At 53.2% G+C, this 13,245-nt stretch overlaps 1 protein-coding gene across 4 annotated transcripts in view; it reads left to right on the forward strand.

The window, feature by feature from the left end:
* Positions 1-214: 214 nt before the first annotated feature.
* The window catches only part of AFAP1L2 (actin filament associated protein 1 like 2), a 96,057-nt gene continuing 83,026 nt past the window's right edge, over positions 215-13,245 (forward strand). The window contains exons 1-2 of one of the 4 annotated variants that reach the window (XM_032879114.1): positions 215-402; positions 5,903-5,956. In XM_032879114.1, the coding sequence (XP_032735005.1) occupies positions 387-402; positions 5,903-5,956 (70 nt within the window). In that variant the 5' untranslated portion in view covers positions 215-386. The remainder of the gene's footprint in view (positions 403-5,902; positions 5,957-13,245) is intronic. The other 3 variants (XM_032879133.1, XM_032879141.1, XM_032879124.1) reach the window with 3 other exon arrangements.

Below are 13,245 nucleotides of genomic sequence, written 5' to 3' on the forward strand. Positions count from 1 at the left end.
GTTGGAAGAGCGGCTCTCGTAGGCCCGCCCGAGCCCGCCCCTCGCCAGAACCTCCCCCCGGGTTCGGGCACAGTCGAGTCTCCCGCCCTCCCGCCGCCCCCGGGTCCCGGACGAGAAGGAGCCGCCAGGCGGCCGCGGGCGGGTGACGGGGCCCGGGACGCGCACGGAGCTGAGCGCCGCGGGGCTCGGCGGCTGAGTTCCCCCGCGGGGGCGGCGCGCCGGGCGGGGACGGGGTCCGAGAGCCCCGGGCGCGGCCGGCGCGCCAGGAGGTCCGGCGGCGAGCGTGACCTCACGGGGAGGGGCCAGCGCGGCGGCCGGGGCGCGGAGCCGAGCGCCGAGAGCGCAGCGCGGGAGCCGAGCGGCCGGGAGCGCACGCCGCGGCCCCGATGGAGCGGTACAAAGGTGAGGGCGCGGGTCCCGGCGCGGCGCGCACGCACCGGCGGCTCCGGCCGCACCGCGCCGGCGAGGAGGGCGGGGGCTGGCGGGGGCTGGCGGGGGCGGCACTGCTGGCGCTTCGCGTCCCGTCGGGACTCAGGTGAGCAGAGCCGGCGGCGCCCGCCCGGCCTGGACCTGGGCCGAAGACCGGGGCGACGACGGCGCGGCTGGCCCCGCGAGCGAGCTCCTAGGTGGCGGCTTCGGCCCGGGCTCTCGGACCCTCCCGGGCGCAGAGGGCGGGGGTCGGCGTGGGAGGCTTCCCACCTGTTAGAGGAGGGAGGGTGCGCGCGGCGACCCACCTCTCAAGCCCCGGCCGCCCCGGAAAGATGCCGAAGCCAAGGAGGCCCTGAGTGAGTTCAGAACCGCGCCGCGTCGCTTGGGGGCAAAGCCGGGTCGTCGGGGCCGGGCGCCTGTCGGAGGGGAGGGCTGCCCGCGGGCCCCGGCGACCAGGCTGAGCGGAGGGTGCCTTGGGCGGTGGGGTGGGCGCGCAGCTCGGCTCCCGCTGGGTCGGGCTGCCCCAGTCCTGCGGCCGCTCCGGTAGCCGTCTCTGTGCGAGTCCTTCGCTCTTGCATCTCCGGGCGGCGGTCGGGCGAAGTGGAGGGCTGGGGGCCGAACGGGGATGCCGGGCAGGTGGAGCGCGCTGAGGCGTCCCGGCCCGAGGGCTCCGCTCCGGGCGCAGCGGGAGCAAGTTTTAGATTTGGCCGAGGGCGGGGATCCTGCCCAAACCGTGGTGGGCGGACCGGCCCGGGTCGTGCCGGCTCCCCGGTTCGCGCCGGTGCTGGGAGCCCCGCGGCCGGGATCTAGAAGCCAAGGATTAAAGATCTTTCGGAAAGAGGGTTTAAAGAGCGGCCCCTTAAGCGGGGTGTTGCGGACGCCCCCTACCCCCTTCTCATTTGGGAAAGTCTTTTGCAGTTCCTTGCCCTGGTCTCGTCCCTGCCAAACCTGCGAGAGGAAATACTGTTTCTATATTTATTTTCCCCTGGGAGAGGGTAATAAAGGAGAATGCTCAGATTCCCAAGGAATCTCATTCCCAGTGGTTTCTCATTTCTGAGAAGGAAATCTTAGGATTAGCTTAAAGGAATCTTCTGGGACCGGCTTGAGTTCCCTAAACGAGTCGCGTCTGTTGATTTTTCCCACTGCTTTTTCTCATCTAGGTCACCTGGTTGCAGGTGAGGGCGAAAGATTTACATTCTAGGTAGCACTTCATGCAGAGGGAAAGGGTCTTCGTCAAGAGCACGGGAAGCCGACGGCGTGGGGGGATGGTGGTGGACAGGGTTAAACTGCTTGGCAACTTTGGTTTCTTTCTTTAAACCCTCCCTGGAGCGCCTCTCTCATTTCTAAGGGGGTGGGTTCTTTTTTCATCCCAGATTCTGCTGAGATCATGTCAGTTTTGTGCTGGGATGACTGAATGCGCCCTTATGTGGTCTCCAGACACTTGCGGAAGCCACAACCCCTCGCTTTGTAAAATGGCAGTTTGCTACTCCCTCTCCCACTCTGTCTGCACCTCCACCCTTTGGGAGGGACCCTCGGGGGGAATTCAGGACTTGAGAGGGAAGTGGTGGCCTCTGAGGTCCCTCTGAACTCAGGGGGTGCCCTTTCTGAATTGGGAAGTGAGGGAGCTCTGGCTCCGGTTCGAAGGGCCAGGGTAAAAGCTGCTTTCTCAAAGGAGCATATTAATCCAAGGGAGGGCAAATTATAACATGGGGGGGGCGGTGTCTTCTTTCTAAATGCCCATTATTATCAGACGCTTTTTGTATTAATAGCTTTTGGCCCTTGACCTAAGAAAGTCTTCTTAGTTATCTTTTTCTCTTGGGAGTTTAAAATCCTCCCTCCCTGGAATATCAGTTAGGGGATTTTTGCCAACTGAAGGAAACTTAGTTTCCATTTCAGAGTGTTTGTTTTTGGTAATACATGTATCTGCCTCATCATTTTGCAGTAAATCAGAGTGATAAGTGGATACATTTGAGAATTATCTGGATTGCAGAAGCTAATCCAACTCATCTTTTCCTGTTTGATTGGAGAGGGAGTCTTTAAAGACTCACCAGTAAATGCTGGTGTTTACTAACTACGTGGTTCAGCTGTGGAATTTAGGGACCCCCCCCACCCCAGGAATTTAGAAGTCCCCATTCTTTTGAGAAGCTAATGACTTGTGTTTTGAACTCTCATTGAATTGAAAAGTTGGTCTGTGCAAAATGAAGCATGTGGGCCCAGTCTCTGATTAATCAAGGCTGCTGTAACTGGCATCTGTCAGTTTTCTCTTGCTCATCAGAGATTGAAGCTGTCTCTGTTTTTAAGGTAAGATTAAATAATTATGGAATGACTAGGTATCTTTTTAACAACAAAATAAAACGGAAAAGCAAGATTTAGCTGGGCTTTTAGAACATACAAAAATTTATAATGAAGAATTCTCATTTGTGCCACTTTTAAATTTCGTTACCGAAATGCCCCATGCTATGTTTCTAAATTCCTGATTTTGAGCTCTCCCAAATAGGTAGAATGCCTCATTGTTGTGTTCACATTCTCAAAAAAAAATTTTTTTTTAATTTGTAAGTCTTATAAAGCAGTTGATGTAGGAGAAATTGTCTTCCATGTTCCCTAGCTGGTGTTACATACTGTATATCTTCCGATACTACTGATCCTTTTTGGACTCAGAGCTGATTTTTCCATTGTTACGTGGGATGTAAGGAGAGGTCTGGAGCTAGAGTGGTTGGAATATCACCCTCTGTCTAATGTAGAAACATTTCCAGACTTTTTCCCCATCCCATCAAAGGCATTCTGTTAGATAGCCATGGCTCTCTCAAGCAAAAGCAAGGGTTAGGGTGGTGAGAGACTCCGTAGGGGTGTCTTCCCAGAGAGATGGAGCTTTTATCAGAGTTCGCATAAAAAGTGTTGGTGGGGTTGCTATTTCTTGTGTGTGCATCTCTTTGGTGTGGTATAAGCAGTGCCAGCATCTACAGGGTCCCTTGAAAAGGCTCCCATCCTTGGGTGTTTACATGTTTATGACTCTCATAAGAGCGCCCTTGGACCACTGTGCCCATTGGCTGAACTCACACCTTGTGGTCAAGGATTCTGGTTCCTGCTGCTCTTCCAGCTGGTGAGTGTGTCCAGGGCCAAATGTGACTGACCTACTATCTGTGGATTGCACTTGGACCGTCCCCACGGAAGCTTCCTGAATTTGCATCACACTTGGATCTGAGCAGTCATGGTTGAGTTATTCACTCTAATTTGGATCACAGTAATTGGTCGAAGGTGTCATCATTCTTTTTCTGTTTTCTTTTGTTTGCTTCCGAGTCCGATCACCCCATTCCCAGGAGAGGGCACTTTGTTCTAAGGTACTGCAAGGTAGAGATGAGCCAGTAAAAATTCCTGAAAGCCTCAACGGGGAGGGCTGTGATCTGTGGTCAGGAAAGTTCTGGGGAAAAAACAACAACAACAACAACAACAACAACAAAAACAAAAAACCAAAACCAAAACAAAAACAACCAAGAGAGATGGGCAGATTGATAATATTCATTTCAGAGGAATCCTCGGATTTCGTGTTTTCCGTGCTTAGGAGCTCAGGTTTTTCCCTACTGAAACTGTACCTCGGGCTGTGCTCCATAACCTTTGCCACATGTGGGAACCATCAGGGGACTTAAAAGAAAACAAACAGGGATCTGTAGAGCCCACTCAAGACCTTCTGATTCAGTTGGTATAGGGGTGCTGCTTAGGTCTTCAGGTGCTCTGATGTGCAGCCCAAATTGAGAATCCCTGAGAAAAGATACATAGTCATTTATCCACCTTCTTCACCTGGAAAATTAAAAGCAAGGGGGGAGTAAGACTGTTAACCCCTCCGTACTCCTGTGATGTGCCGTAACCAAATCTCTGGTACCTGCAGAAATCTACTGAGATTCCCCTGAAGCCGTCCTAGGCTTTAAAGGCCATGAGAACACTTCTTCAGAATCATCTCAAAAGGTTGCTGCACAATCCTAAGTTCGGGGTTTACTCATGCTTGGACTTGACCCTGAGCCATTCTGACTTTGAAGCTCCTTGTGTGCGAGTCCTTGATGCATTGGCGGTGGAGTGGTCTGAAACAAACACTGAGGGGTCCCCTCTGGTGCTGAAGGGCCAGGCTGGGTGATGGCGGGAATTCTGCTGTGGGCCCTTCCCCTCTTCTGAAGGGGTAGAAGCTCTGGGAACTGGGCTGGAGCCAAGCGCAATTAAAGGGCCAGGAGGGGCCAAAAAGCTTCAAAGCTGAGGAAGCTGTGCCAGTTTTCTTGCAAATCCTTTTAATGATGGGAAATATTTCTCTAAAGACTTCTGTCATTCTCCCCAAGCTGAGGGAGGATGGCACATCTGCCCAGGCCCGGGCAGAAGCAAAAGTCAGAGCAGTTGTGGCACGATGAGGAAAGCTGTGGCTTGGGAACGGGGAGACCCAGGTCTTCAGTTTCCGGGCACGAAGCACTGAGCTCTCTGGGCCTCAGTTTCCCCATCTAGCAAACAGCCTCCAGAGTTGGTCTATCCTGCCTTTCCAAGCGCTCCTCAATGCCGGGTGCTCTGTGGTCACTGCGGAATCTTTGGAGGAGAATGTTCCTGGAGGAGAGGGAAACAAGGGAGGGAATGTGGATAGCCCAACAAAGGTCAGTTTAGGGTTGTGATTCTTATAAATAAAACCGATTTCCTGGCGAGAGCCAAGAGCAGCAGACAGTGGGAAAGAGACTGCCATTGGCCATGTGAGGAATTTGTTTCTCAAGGACTTCTGTGTGAACATGTCTCCAGAGATCACTAGTGAAGGCCAGAGCCACCCTCCGAAACACAGGATTGTTCAGTCCCATTTGACAGACAGGTCAGCTGAGGTCTGAAGAGATGAAGCAACGGCTCAAAGTCAAACAGGATGCCACATCCCTGAGAACTGAGTTTCTGAAGGGCTGGATTCCTGTTCTACTAAGAGCAAGGGTTTATTTAGAAAGAAGTACTCAAAGCAATTCCAGACCACTTCCTTCTCTGTGTCCCTCGAGCCACGAAGGGACCAGCTCCCCAGTGAAACTGCTCAATCTTCAGGACCTAGTCCACATGCCTCCTCTTCCATGAAGCCTCCCCTGATTCCATGTGTGTTCCTGTGCTACTTGAGGTACAACCTCATCCACGCCTGGTACGTCATAGGTACTCAGCAAAAATATCTGTTAAATTAATGTCACGTTGTCTTATATATCTGTTTCCTCCATTATGTTGAATCCCTTGAAGACCGAAATCTTGTCTCTCTCCTCCCAGTGTCCCTCCCCTTCAGCCCCTGGCGCACCACCAGCACCTGGGTCCCCCGGGGCAGAACTGAGGCATGAGTGAGTGAATTGATTCGGCTCGCAAGAGCAGACCTGGTTCCCAGAGGGAAATGAAGCAGACTCTCAAAGCCCCATCTCGTGAGTGGAGACAGGCCCACAGCGGTGGCCCTTGGCTTTCCCGACTTGAGCCTTATTTCTGTCTGTTTCAGCACAGGGGTGTTGCTGTCTGGTGGTACAGAGAAGGATCCTGCAGGTTTCTGCTTGTGAGTATGAGCCTGCCTGTGCTCTCTGCAGCAGCTCCCCTGGCCTCCAGAGCTCCCGAGGGTGCAGATCTGGCCCTGCCCAAGCTCTGGACCGAGGGCTAAGGGATCTTGTGGAGCTGGGCGCTGGCCTGGGCACTCTGGGGCTCGGGCTTCTAATCTGGCCTTTGCCACTAACTCGCTGTGCGACCTTGGGCAAGTCACTTAATCTCTCTGGGCCTTGTTTCCTCACCTGTACAAGTGAGGATAATGATTACTAACCTGCCTCACAGGCTGCTTGGTGGAACAAATGCTAAGAGCTGCTGGAGAAGGCGCAGTGTTACACTAATCCAGGGAGTGGCCAGCCGAGGCCTCTAGGACATAGTTGTGACCCCATCAATTCCCACCTTCTTGTGCGTGTACTGAGGGGCGATCCTCTGTTAATTTGGGCACCAGCCATGCCCATCACATGCTTTTCCAAGCTATTGGAAGTTCAGAGTTGGGGAAGCTCTGCCTGTTCTCACGTAAACTAGCCTCTGTGTATCTCTCCCAAGTCAGCTGGAAAGGACGTGGGCACAGAACTGCTCATTTTCAAGCCTTGTATTGTGGCCTTGCCTGACTTTTCTTTGATGTCTTGGTAAGTTTATATAGGAGGAACCCTTTAATTCTAACAAGAACTTGAAGCTGCTTATATATATCCAGTGACCTTCTCCCTAGTTAGTCTCCACAGGGAAAACCCCACTGGGAGGGAGGAGCGAGAGAAGGTATAGAAAAGTAGGAGCTGGCCTTACCCTGGGCACATTAAACTGGACAGGAGCAAAACCAGAATGAGCCCAGAGCACCTTCATGCCCCGTGTCTGTGTGCGTCCCATACCAGAGAGACCTGGGGTGGGCACCGGCACCAACGGGAGCCCTGGTCTGCTGTTTTCTCAGCACACCCCTGCGTGCTCCTCTTACTTCCTCCAGCCCCTCCCGGGGCCTTCAAAGACAGCTGCAGGCCTGTTGGAGCGTGAGCTCTGTGCCGGGGCCCAGCCCCAGCAGATCCCACTTTGGCCTTCTGCCGGCGACGAGACCGGGAGGACAGTCGGCTGTTAGCTCAGAGCGAGTATCCTGCCTCTCATCTGAGCAGGGCACATGTGCAGCCCTGCCCTCGGAGGTGGCTGTCCCAAGAAGAGTGACCAACTATCCTGGTTTGTCTGGGACTTCCCTGGTTTTGCCCCTGAAAGCCCCAAATCCCAGGAAATCCCATAGTTCTGGGCAGATGAAGCTGGGAGGTCACCCTGTTCCCAGGCCTCTGCTCTTTATTAAAAGGCCCGAAATCAAGAATTTGGTTCCCCCATAGCAAAGATGAGCTACAGCCAATCATTTCATGTCCTTGGCAAGAAAGTAAAAGTCCCAAGCTTAAAAACCAACAGTTTGTACCTAAGGTCCATCCGCATGTGCTAAGTGAGAGAAGCGAGGCTTGAAAATCTTCCGCATTGTGGGATTCCATTTATGTGACCTTCTGGAGAAGGCAAAATTAGAGGGAAAGAAAACCAGTCTGTCACTGCCAGGGCTGAGGGAAGGGGTTGACCACGAGGAGGTATGTGGGACGTTTTGGGAATGACCGAAATCTTTATGGCTTAGATCTCGATGGTGGAAGTGGCTCCACAGTTCCAGGTGTTTGTGAAAACTTGTGTGTAATGTGCTGGGCATCCCCCCCCCCCCCCCCGCCGTGTGTAAATTATACCTCCAGGAACTGACTTTAAAACAAACCCTCCCCAGGTTGGCACCTGGGTGGCTCAGGTGGTTGCGTCTGACTCTTGATTTCAGCTCAGGTCACCATCTCAGAGTCATGAGATCGATCCCCACGCCACTCCTCATTGGGGAGTCTGCTTGTCCCTCTCCCTCTGTTTCTCCTCCGTGGTCGCTTAGGCAGGCACACATTCTCTCTCTCTCTCTGTAAAATAAAATCTTTTTTTTTTTTTTCTTAAGATTTCATTTATCTACCTGACAGAGATCACAAGTAGGCAGAGAGGCAGGCAGCGAGAGAGGAGGAAGCAGGCTCCCCGCCGAGCAGAGAGCCCGACGCGGGGCTCAACCCCAGAACCCTGAGACCACGACCTGAGCCGAAGGCAGATGCTCAACCCACTGAGCCACCCGGGCGCCCCTAAACAAAATCTTAAATAAGACGAACCCTAGCAGTTTGGAGTGCCGTGGCTTAAAATGAAAGATCTGTTGAGTGTCCCGTTGGCCATCCCAGGTCGTAACTAGAACCTGAGGGCTCTGTGTTTTCCTGTCAGCAGTGATCTGGGGGAACAGCAGAAGGGAGTGTAGAATTTTGGTAGGAAATAAAAAGATTGACTGCTTGACAGCATCCTGAATGCAGGGGACTTGGCCATGAGGCCCAGACATGCGAGGGTGGAAGCTCTCCCTCTATTTGGAGAGAAGGAAAAATCATTGTCCTAAAACACAGGCAATAGATGAACCCAAGAGGGTCATGGAATTGTGAAGCATTTGCTCTGGGCTCCCACCCTGGGAACTCCGCCGCTACACACGTGGATCTAATGTATTGAATCTGGCAGCCTTCCTGCACATCTTTTCTTTTTTATTTTTTTGTCCCCTCACCAATAAAGTCGTTGAATTGGAATTGAGTACCCAAGTCTGCGCCATAATTACTCCCTGGCTGACTTTTTGTTTTTTTTTTGGAAGTCCTGCTTGTCTATGCTAGTTAACGATTTTGAGGCAGGGAGAACCCATGATTTAGCAAAATAACGCACCTAGTTCTAGATGATGTAAGGGATCTGTCCTCTTGGTTCCAGGCAGGAAAAGTCTCCCAGTTGAGGGCAGCGTCACCAGCCCCGTGGCACCGGTCCAGAAGATGGGATGTGGCGTTCCCCGGGAATGGAAAAGTATCACTCTCGTTGTCCTAATGGAGTCCGAAGACCTTGGTGGTTTCCATTTTTTGTTTGTTTGTTTAACCAAAACCCGTGTTGAATTGGCTTGTTCTTTAGATATACTGCGTCTGGGTCTACGCCCTGGGGAGCTGAACCCGTGTCTTCCCATCTTGCTTAAATACAGCGTGTTGAAAGGCTGTGGAACTTCCATCCATGAGAACAATCTGGGCCCAGATCACATTCATCCATGAGTTACGTAGGAGAGTTTCCCACGCGCGACTCTTCTTACAAATATATCTAAGTCCGTAGTCGCTCAAAAAGGCCGGTCTGTTTAACCTGTTCTTAAGACACTCAGGAAGAATTGCTGAGGCAGTCCTTAGTTCTAATTGTCTCGGCTTTGTTGGGGGGGGGGGCACTGAAGGGGGAGGGAAAGATGCAGGAAAAGCGTTTTTGTATGTCTTCGTAGCAACATGTCCCTGATGCACGGTCAGGCCTAGTTTATCATGGGTTCAACTAGGAAAGGCCAGGACTGGGGCAGCCCAAGGGTCCACTGCTAGTCTGAGTACGAGAATGGGAAGGCTGCAGAGGAGAGGCTAGGAAGGCTGGGTGGGGGAAATTCCAGATAATTCCTTACCTGGATCGCAGAGGTCGCCGCCCCCTCCCCAGCGCCTCGCCAGCACGCTGGCATACTTTTGGGTTGTGAAGATGATCTTAGCCTCCCTGTTAGACCGGCGAGTGGGAGCCCTGCCATTTCCTTCCATCCTCCACCCTCTTTTTTTTTTCTCCCCCAGTTTTTACACAACAGGATTTATTCATGTTGACTGTATTCAAGTCCCCAGCTGGGGGGAGAAAAAGAGATTGTGTTGAATGAGCTTATTGTTTGGAGATTTCACTGACTTCTTTTATTTAATACCCACGGCCCTAGAACATATTGAGCTGATTTACTAAAATTCAAATATGGCCCTTTGGGAAGGAACTCTGCGAGGGTGCTTGGCACCCCTGATATCAGGGCTGGGACCTATTGGGTGGTGTCTTTGCTTGGGACATCTTCTCTTCATCTTTACAGTCTTTGGTCCCCAAGAGGTGGATACATCCTGGATTACAATCCCAGGCTCCTCATGAGCTTGAGATGGTCACCACCCTACCACCCTTTGCACTGGCTGGCCCTTTGCAGCCTCCCCTCTAGCACAAGTGGAGGGAAGGAAAGGCTGGGCACGAGGCAGATCTTGGGCTGAAGTGGCAAGTGTCAGACAGCTTCTTACACCCACCACTCGGATGCCCAATGCAGTGCGGCTGGTCCATGGGAGAGTTGGATCATGTGCCTTTTCTAGTGTGCTTTAGAGACGGGGTCCCCGCAGTCGTATTACGGATATGGTGGCCAAGCATGCGGGTGTAGGATGATCTCATACATTTGTCTGTATGGCGGCAACATGGCCGCCCCATGATGGCACCTGGTGTCTGGAGCTCTCTGGGATCTCCTGACAGAGCGGCTGCTGCAAGTACTTGAGCTGGCAGAGGCTCGTGGCCCACTGGGGACTGTGGGAGCCCATCTCTGGTTCAAGTTCGCAGCATCACAGATGCCCTCGAAGTGAGCCTGTGGCAGACTGAGTTGGGTTCATGACAGAACCATCCCAGGCAAATGCAAGCCTGAGGTGCTTCCAGCCCCCTCTGGGGCCCCACACACAGACTCACTTCTGCTCTGGTGCATGCAGTCCTCCCTCTCTCGCTCTCCCCCTCCCTCCCTGCTCGCCTTTCATTCCCTCATTCTCCCCTCTCGACTTTCCACCACTTTCTTTTTTTTTCCTGCCACATCCGATATTCAGGTCTCCTGAGTCTTGAGTTTAGAAAAGGGATTCCCTCTGAGAACCCAAGGCCAGAAAGACCCAGAAAGAGCGAGTCCTCTCCCGCCACCCCCTCTTGACCCCAGGTCTCTAGTACTGTCAGGCTTTCATTTCTAGTAGCCATGGCTAGAATCCTAGGCTTCCCCAGTGGGAGCCGATGACCTCAGAGTCAGGGTGGGGAAAGCGGGCCCTGTTTTCAGCCAAAGGAGCATCTCATTCCCTCCTGGCAGAGCGGCCAGAGTGAAGCTCTGTTCAGCATAGCCCCTGGTGTTTCCTCAGGCCCTAGAAAGTGTCGTTCCATATGGCCTGATGCAAAGGCCGCCTTCTCCAAGCCTCCTGGCCCACGCCATTGGCTCACCCTGGGACCTTGCTGGCCATCCCGGCTGGCCCCGTGCGGGTCATATCACAGTGACTCAGATTCCCAGGAAAGAGCATCGTTAGCCTCGCTTCGTGGGTCCTTAAACAGCCCTGTGACCTGCTAAGCTCCTAGGGGTGGGGGCTCGTCCCCGCGCCACCCCAGGCTCCCTGGCGGTGAGCATCAGAGAGGGGCCCAGCATCCGCACAGAGGGAGCATGAGAACACTGCCACGGTTTGGATAAAAGGTCCAAACATGAAGGCTCAACGCTGACGAAAATAATTTTTTCCCATTGACCTCCTGGCTTCTCGGTGGGCAGGCGTCCATCTCCCGCCCATCTGCGGGTGGTTTGGTGTGTGTCATTGTAAACCGTTCGGGCTGAGAGCAAGCACCGAGGGTTATGGGATCCAGGTGTTGCTCCCGGTTTCCTCAAAGGGGAGGGGGGAAGCCGTTTTGTTCTCAGAGGGAGAATTTAGTCTGCTGCTTTTGGGATCCTTCTGAAGCACGACTCCCTCCCCGGGCCTGACCCTCCAGCTCTCCCCTTGGACTGAAGGAGACTTTGGGACTGAGTTCCCTGGTGAATCTCTTGGTGTGCGCGTTTTGGTTTCTCTGACCCCAAGGTGGGGGGGGTCCCCGGTGTGCCCAGGTTTGCAGGGAGGCACACGGATGTTGACAGAAGCACAGACCAGCAGCCCACGCTCTGTGCGTGTGAGAATCCGGGCCGGAGTGTGCGCTCAGGTCACACTCAACCTCGGTTCTCCAGCTCGGCCCGGCTCCTGAGGCCGGCGGGGCAGCTGACAGGTGCGGGGGGCCTCTCATCCTCAGCAAGGCGGGGCCACCAGAGTGTGGAGATGGCTTTGGGCACTTGACTTTCTCCCTCTCCTCAGCAACAGAGTGGGGAGTCCTCTCCGAGCAACAGTGGTCACAGAGATTGTGTTGGAAAACGCCTGCAGTGGGTGGGAGGGCTGTAGGGGACCCTGATCTGTGGGTCTGGCTTCCTCCCCTCCTGGCATTCTTTCAGCCCTAAACCTATGTACCTGGTGAGGCTGTGGTGACGGGGGAAGAGGCTGCTAAGAATCTTCTCTTCAGCCCCATCAGACATGAGTGGGACGTGTGTGTGCGTACTCGTGTCAGAGGAGAGAGATGTCAGGTGACAATCAGCCCCATTTTCTTGAAATTTCCTAAAGCTATTAATGCCCTCCAAGGGTAAGATTGCTGTCTAACAACAAGATTTATTTTTCTGCCCTGGGGAGGCTGAGGCAGCCGGGAGAGAACAAGTAAGAGTGCCAAGAGACTGTTCTGTTGGGGTGGAGTGACTTCCAGACTCCAGGCTTGTTTGTCAAGGCTCACTCAGCCTTGACAGCTTGACCCCTCAAGCCTTTAACCCCTCACTGCATCGCGCACAGCCCTTCTCTGTGCTTTCGTACTTGGCGGCCGTGTGTGCGTTCATATGGATTCCTTCCCTGGCTGGAAAAAATAAGGACAGTCACGTGGCTTGTAACAAAATATTCTCTACAAATGGCTTTCTTTCCCCTTAAAAAATTTACCATCATTGAGTGTGAAAATGGTTTAGATTCAAGAGGAAACAGCTGGCTGGCAGAGATCCTGGTGGGGTCTTGGGTAAGATTCCGCTGTGTCGCTAATGACTTTATTCGGTACATTTCCGGCACAAGCACACTTGGCAGTTGGGGAATTTTGTGGCTGAGAACTTTCATCAAGGCAAGAGCAGCGGCAGGAACGGCTCCCAACTGAGGCCAGGAAGGGAAGGCCTCATTTCATTCAGGACAACCCAGATCGTCCAGGGGAGGTCTTGTATCTGCCTTGGTCGTTTAATTTGGATGCTCACAAACCCTTGTCTTTCTAGAATGTTCTGTCTTTGGGTTTCTCTGAGATTTCAGCACATTGCCACTGTAGCTAAGGTGAGGCAAGATTTCTTAAGGCCCCTGAACCAGGCCCTCTTCTTTGAATGCAGATGGTATCTAAGGCACCTTGCCAGTGGGTGTGGGGAGAGATAGAGAGCAAGAGAGAGAGAGTGGTGCTATCCCCTCTATTGCCCTGGAGAAAATCTGAGCTTCTTCTCTGCATGGCTGTTTCCTGTTTGTTCTAGCCTCTGTAGTCATTCCGCACTTTGCTGTATGTCCCAGCCATACTGGATTACTTGTGGTTTTGCAGACTGGGCCTATGCATGTGCTGTTCTATTGGCCTGGATGTCCTCTCCTTGGAGTTGCCTGCTAAGCTTAT

Source organism: Lontra canadensis, unplaced genomic scaffold (assembly GCF_010015895.1).
Source record: "Lontra canadensis isolate GAN:19392208 unplaced genomic scaffold, GSC_riverotter_1.0 scaffold3, whole genome shotgun sequence".
NCBI classification, from domain to species: Eukaryota; Metazoa; Chordata; class Mammalia; order Carnivora; family Mustelidae; genus Lontra; species Lontra canadensis.